The sequence below is a fragment of the Limulus polyphemus genome, unplaced genomic scaffold (genome assembly GCF_000517525.1).
Source record: "Limulus polyphemus unplaced genomic scaffold, Limulus_polyphemus-2.1.2 Scaffold3, whole genome shotgun sequence".
Classification (NCBI taxonomy): domain Eukaryota; kingdom Metazoa; phylum Arthropoda; class Merostomata; order Xiphosura; family Limulidae; genus Limulus; species Limulus polyphemus.
Window position 1 is genome coordinate 1,372,217 of NW_013665613.1, and position 7,825 is coordinate 1,380,041.

General features: G+C 32.7%; 1 protein-coding gene across 2 annotated transcripts in view; it reads left to right on the forward strand.

Annotated features, from left to right (window-relative positions):
• Positions 1 to 7,825, forward strand: part of LOC106470180 — a 73,475-nt gene that overhangs the window by 21,558 nt on the left and 44,092 nt on the right. For both annotated transcript variants that reach the window (XM_022398338.1, XM_022398290.1), the window contains exon 6: positions 3,846 to 3,904. In XM_022398338.1, the coding sequence (XP_022254046.1) occupies positions 3,846 to 3,904 (59 nt within the window). The remainder of the gene's footprint in view (positions 1 to 3,845; positions 3,905 to 7,825) is intronic.

The following is a 7,825-nucleotide window of genomic DNA, read 5'->3' on the forward strand; positions in this document are numbered from 1 at the left end:
TATAATGGCATGGATAGTAGTTAGACATGGTTCAATGGGCAATAAAACAATAAAATTTAATTATAAGTAGGGATCCTTTTAGATTAGTTAAGAATAAATTAGGTAAAATAAATAATAAAAATATTTCATGAGGCACACATGCAAGCAGCTTCTAGTAGCTCTTGGGTAATGTAATTCGTTAGCATAATGTGAGCTGCAAATTCACCGAGTGATTTACAACTTATAATGGCATGGATAGTATTAGACATGGGTCATTGGGCAATAAAACAATAAAATTTAATTATAAGTAGGGATCATTTTAGGTTAGTTAAGAATAAATTAGGTAAAATAAATAATAAAAATATTTCATGAGGCACACATGCAAGCAGCTTCTAGTAGCTCTTGGGTAATGTAATTTGTTAGCATAATGTGAGCTGCAAATTTCCCGAGTGATTTACAACTTATAATGGCATGGATAGTAGTTAGACATGGTTCAATGGGCAATAAAACAATAAAATTTAATGATATGTAGATGTATATTCTTACAAACTTAGAGCTACTTAGGATAAACGAATGTAGTTTCATGTTACAATTTGAAGTCATTCTAGAAAGAAAAAAAGGGTAATTTAGACTTATTTAAATTTTTTTGGTGGTTACGAGGTCGGCCGAATTGACCGATTACATTTTAAGATAAGGTAGAGAAAATAACAGATAAACTATAAAGTTTTACTGAAAAAAGTTTGAAATGCATTTAGGTTTTAGGGATTATACAAAGGAAATTTGAGATTTTTGAGATGAGGAAAAGTATTCTTAATTTTAACATAAAAATTATTTTGCATACGGCCTATTGAAAACAAATACTCAATATATTCATGAACAAATTTTATTTTATTTTATTAAAATGCTTAACTAAAAAATATGATTTTTTTATGTGAAAGACTTATAATATTAATTGAAAGACTGCCAAATTTTGTGAAGATTCACACACTGCATTGAAAGTTAGAAGTATTAAATCTATAAAGACTTAAACAAGTACAAAGAGATCACATAATTGATCAGATTGACCGAGCCCGTGTTGAGAGTTAAAAGTTATAGTATGGAAATTATAATGACTACAAAATTGTTACGAGGTTGGTCAAATTGACTGCCCTTGTAGCAAGATAGTTAATTATGTAAAGAAGTGTGTATCGTCTCAGAAGTTAACATTTTCCTTACCTGAAAATGAGTTTCTGATAAATACCTTATTACACAGATTCCCACCCTCCCTCCCTACTTCTTGTGCACCTTAGTATTCTTTGCCTTGTCAAAGAATGAAGATTCACAAGTGCAAAAGCATAGAGGGAGTTAGTGTGCTAAGAGGTGTGTTGCCCTCCTATTGGTGGTGGGCTTTTTTAGCATAATGATGTCATTATTCAGTTGCAAAATTCATGATAAATCTCTTAAGGCAGCTCCATGGGATAGATAGCTGGTGTGAAGAGGAGAGTATCTATTGGAAATACATTTTCAAGTGAGGAAAATGTTAACTTCTGTTCTAGAGTAAGACCCTGACGTTTGCTTTCAGCAATAGTGTCATCTAGTGGGCAATCTTGAAGAGACCACGTGCTTTATTTCATCATTTACCATTCATAAATAGAATAAAATACAGTGACTTTAAAATGTCTTACTAAGAAATTGATACTTAAATAATCAAGTATAATCCGATATGTCATTACGTATATATTTGTTTTGGAGTAGGGGAAGGTTGTGACATTTGGACTTGTAAAAAGTTTGTTGTATTTCACTACGTAAAATGATAAGATTATTTTAGGAAAGGATTTTTTTGGTAACACCAAGTTTTATGTAGTTTATTTGATGTGTAAACATGTCACACGATTGGGCACTTTTTGCATTTTTTCCCCCTGGTTATGTTTTTACCAAACAGTTTTTAACTGAACTCATAAAATGTAAAACTTATTATTCTTTTTTATTTCTTAGGATGATAACAAACACAAATCAATGGGATTTGAAAGTATAAAAATTCTTACACTATCAAACCTAAGAAATATTTTTTTTATTCTGACTCTAGAATATGGTCATGTTTATGGTGCCATAAATACAAAATGACCAACAGTTGGAAAATGAAACACAGATGAAAAATCCTTTGACATAAGGTTTATTTTGATACTGATCTCAAAAATTTTCATGATGTCGCAATTATCTTCTCCATTTTGAAAAACATTTTTTGTTAAATAGTTTCCAAAAAATATTCTTAACAAGAAGATGAAAAATGTACTCTAAGCCCTAAAATGTAAATGTCTTCAAATTTATATTATTAAAACACGGCTATGTTGTTCGGATTTATTCAAAAAGCCATTTTCTCAATAATCTGAATCATTTAATAATTTTAGTGTTGTAAGTATATTTTCATGAAATTTGGCAAGCTCTTAGAATAAATTACAAAACTTTTGTAAACCAAAAAAATCAGATTCATTTTTAATTAAGAATTTTCACTAAAGATTTCTCTGTGAATTTATGGAATCACAGTCTGAGTTCAGGGTGTTTTTCAGGTTAAGATTAAAAATACTTTTTTTCATTTTATAGTTTTTCATATTTCATTTGCATAACCTCTATAACTTTATAAACGAATATTGAAGATTTTTTTTTTGTAAAGCTTTATATTATATATGTTATTTTCTCTACCCTAACACTATACAGGCTTGGTCCATTTGACCAATATTGTAACATCTTCAAAAAATATGAAAATAAATTTTAACTACCCTTTTTTCTTTTTAGAATGTCCATAGATTTATTGATCTACTACCACTTAGCTTAGCATCAAAGTGAATTATCACTTTGGGGAAGCTTTGTGTAAATTCAGCATTGAGTTACCACTATGCTAGGTCAACTTAGATCATGCTGTGCTTGCAACATGTATTATAAGAGTATTATTATTTTTACTTAAATTTTTCATTTAATCTTTTTCTAACCAAATAAGTTGCTACTTTTATAACAATTTGTAAAAGATCTATATAAGAAAACAAGAAATTTAATGATTACATGTGGTTTTGTACTTTTTTGCTCTTTACATCTCAAGGTCTAATGAAAGTTAACCCTATTTTTGAATATGCAATTTAGAACACGAATATTAATACATAACAAAAAACAGTCCTAAACTATAATAATTTAACTGGCTTTCTAACTAAGCTATATGTGCATTAAAATAATTTCCTTACCTTTTCAAGGTGATCTTGGTGATAGCAAACTATAAAATTGATATAAAATAATTCAAAACTGGTTGCGAATATGTGCTAGCATCATAAGAAAGGCAGTAGATTAATAATTATTGACAATTTAAAAGAAAAAAAAACAGTATTTGCAAGGAGGAGCATGACATGTGTTTCAGTTTATAGCATATAACTTTACAGTAAAAAAGAATAGAGGCTATAAATGTTCATTTCAACTCAGAGATGTCTAACATATAAATGTGGTAGGCCTTGAAAATAAAAAATTAATATAGGGTGGAAATAAATTTTAAAATGGGTAATTTGTAGCAAAGAATTCTTATGTGATACATAAGTGTGAAGATTGAGAATTTATTTAAAAATGTCCATTTGACATTAAGAAATGAAAGCATATAATATTAAAATTTGAATTATAAGCGATATTTTGATGCCAAGTTTACTGATATGCACTGATAATATAGTACTTTATTTGAATTTTGAGTGTAACTGTAAACAAGTTGTGAAATGCACTTTGACTTACACACATACATAAGGTTAAATGAATAAGTTTTACTCATTTTGTAATTGCTTGTACTATTTTGAGGTAATAAAAAGTGCTAAAAATTGTGTGTGTTACATCTCTAGATGTGTTTCTTTTTCTTGTAGGTACCATGGAAAATAAAATCCCAGGAGAAGTCCCAGACTTAAACCTTTTTTTGTGTGAAGTAAGGTTAATTTCTAGTTAAGGTTAGAGTGACATATGTTAGGAAATTTCTGTTGGTTTTAAAAGGGGTTGTGAACATTTTTCCCATCCTGCATTCTATTAATTGTGTACAAAATGATTTTTCACAGGTATAAGTGTGAAAGGTGCTGTAATTTATATAATACAAATACAATCAGAACTTTGTGTGATTATAATGAAATCCTACCAAGATTAACAGAGACTTGAGAAGTTATCACAACAGTTACAAATACATGAGCTGAACAATGTAACTAAATTTCTTCACATTAATTCATAATAAGTGCTAAGATTGGCGATGTATTAGATACAAGTATCCACAGTAAAGATCATAAGAAATATAATTATATTCATGAGCGATGAGTACTCCAACAAACATCAAATTTATTATACAGAAAACTAACATTTATGTTTTAGTCTAAATATATCTTTGGTTGAAGTTAATTGTTAATGGAATTTTGTTGTTGTTTTTTAATTTCTTGACAAGAATATATTTCAGAATTTTCAATAATTGTTTGGAAATGTTCCTACAGTTCTACAAAAGAGAAATTGTAACATTTTGGTAAGTTTACTTGCCATTAACAGCTACAATGTACAAATAGGTGTTAGTGAAAATATAAGTTTATTTGAACCAGCTGAAACACCATTGGAGAATAAATAGAGATGAGAACCAGGATATTTGTTTATAGAGGTTTTTTTACTTCTTATTTGTAGAACATTCTTAATTTTTCTTTTGAAATAGTTGTTTTCCTTAGAAATTATATGAATAAGGGAAGGTGCTGTTTATGTTGAAAAATGTAAGTAGGTGATAGTGTTTGTTTAGGCAGGTATTGAGTTCTCTCCATGTATTCATAAACAACATTATTTATATTATTGTTTTGGAATTTATTTGATACAGTATTGCCTAGTTTTGTACCAGGAGTAAAATTAAAGTCAACTTTTTTTTTTTGAGTATTAATATTGTGCATTTTACATGGATGAAACCATCATTTCTTTAGAGTTGGAAAGAGAATGTAGAGTAAGGAGCATGTATTGGTATTTTTGCATAAGTTGAAATTATCTGGGACATCTCATTGAACATGATTATGCCTGTTAATAATTGTGTTTTTGGCGACAGTTTTAGGAAATATGTTGATGAAACGAGGATTTCAATAAGTAATAAAACTGAGTATGTTGAGTTCCAAAACATACTTATCTCCTCTCTAATGCTCCAGCCTTTTATACCCCACTCAATTGCCCTTGCCAATATTTATCGTGTGATCTTTCCCACCTATGTCATTGCACCCTCTATTCTGGTACTGTATATAAGCATCTCACCTTTTTTTGACAAAGCATCAGTAATAGGTTTCCCAGTGTTATGATTGTTCAGCGATACTTTGAAAGTTATCTGTGTTATCTAGTTGATTTTCATAATAACAGTTGACAACAACAACAAGCATGCAAAAAAAATTATTTTTTTTTAAATTCTCATTGGCAAGGCAATTTACAGTATGAATTCCCAGATTATTATTTCTGGCATGGAAGCAGATCAAGTCTCTCCTATCCTATCTGTGATATCTAACATTGCACAACAATTGGGGGGTGGTCACTCTCAGTTGAGACTGTCAGTGTTCTTATTTGTAATGAGATGGAGACATATATTTGGCTCTGAAATGGTCCTCTGGGGGGCTCTGAGGCTGCAATTGTGGGCATTCCTAGATATTCTGGAGAGAATTTAGATACGCTTTTTCCTGTGCCTTCTTTTAGTCTGGCTTTTCAGTACTCCTGTGGGACAGTGGTGAGTTTGCAGACTTGCAGCCCTGGAGTCCAGAGTTTGCTTCCTTAGGATAGATAAGGGGGATAGCCCAAAATTGCTTTGCTCTAACAAAACAAATTTACCTCACAAAATACTGTTCCAATCAACAGTAATCAACACAGCCATTACATAACCTATAAAAAAAAGCAGGCCATTTTGGGATAAACCGCTTAGAATTTGTTTTCTTCTGGTAGTTCTTCGAGAGTATGATGTTTTGGGCTTTTTCTCGGTTGCTTTTGAGCTTGCACCTTACTTGATGGCTGAAAAGTCTGGGAGCAAATTTTAAATTTTTTTTTCCCTTCAACGGATATTGTGGTTCATGCTAGAAGGTTCAATTCTCAGTTATGTGAAGGTACAGTTATTCTTTATCCAACACATTGTCAGAGCTGTATGATTTAGATTACCACCGTCAGGTGGAAGTATTTTCAAACTCTAAAATGGTTCATCTGCTCCTTGAATTTCAGGGTTCTAAGACGGAGTTTGTAGTTTACCTGAAAATATCAGTGTCCCCTGATGGGACAGGGTAAGTCTATGGACTTACACTCTAAAATCCAACATTTTGCTTTCCTTTCACTTCACTTTGTTAAAAGACTTTCAGGATCACCAACTTCATTGATGATGAGCTGGATTCATTGTTAGCATGAATGTTGGTTCAGATTTCAGCTTCTACATTCCTCCAATGTTGTTAGTCTCGAATTTCATCGGCTCCTATAGGGGATTATAGTTCTACCCTTATTTGTGGGTCCTGGCCCCCAACATCAGCCCCACTGTACATTGGTACCCAGAATAGATTCTGTCCGTATTCAGTTGTTCTGCTGCTTCGTTGGATCGCCAGTGATGTCAGTAATTATTGTATACCTTCAGGGTTTGTGGGGGCTCAGCTCCTAGAATTTCTGACCGTGTGATAACCTTTACCACAGATCCTAGAACACTGCAGGTCCTTGAGTTGGATTAGTCATTCAGTTCAAATCCTCACCACTATGATCCACCTACCTGTAGGGTTTCTGTCTCCCACTCATTTTCAGAATTTGGAACTTAGTTCTAGAGCTATCAGAGTTTGGTTGATCTGGGGGTAATGAAAGAGTTGTGTTAGTTCCTCCAATATTTCATTTTAGTCTGTTGTTGGGCCTACGCAGACAGGAGATTGGTGTTCAGTCATTGATCTTTCTCATCTATATCAATGCCTAGATTCTCCAAGGTTCACAAGTTACTCATTCCTCAATCTGAGTTGACTTTATTTACTGGGATTGTAGATGTCCAAGTTTGTTGTAGTCAGCTCCTATCTGCACTTTGCAATGGTGGTGGAGTCCCATTACTATCAGCATTTGTTGTGCAGTTCCTGGTTTTTACCTTCGGACTTGCATCAGCTTCACATGGTTTCTGTCATATCATACAAGTTTTTTTCTCTCATCGCCTCCATTCCATCATACTGTGCACACACCATTCGATGGATGAATAGTTACTGCTGACACCATCTCATCAATTGTCAGAACATCACATGCTGATTCTACTTTCAGAAACAACAAAGGCAAGCCTCCTTTTCAGGGCTGAGACACCTGTTCTTGCTCCAAGTTAATATGTAATCACTAGGGTATTTTTTTATTTTCATTTTGTCTCTCAGTTGAGCTCAGCTGACTCTCATATGGCTCAATGCTATGGAATAAGACACCAAACTATTACTCACTTCTCCCACTGCACGGATGGTTTATTTTCTTCTGGGAATCCGAGTATCACTCAAATCCCTTGCTCATTTGGAATGAAAGCAAAAGAGATCCTTTTCATGGTTTTTATGCAACCGAGAAATCATAAACATCTATTCACTGGTTTCATCAGTTTCCTTAGTTGGGTTCATTCTTTGTTCTTGATGGGTTGTTAAGTCAGGACACTAATAAGATATGGGTTCCTCTACCACCACCTCATCCAGAGCCCCATCTCTTCACGAATGCCTTGCTTCAGGGATGGGATGCATATAAGAACAGTTAGAAATTCCAGGGTCCATGCAGGACGAAGAGGATTTCTACACAATTGTTTTAATCCTTCTTGAACAGGCAATGGCTCATGGTCTGGGCTTATTAAGGAGAAAATCATCAAACTTCACTCTGACAATTCCGT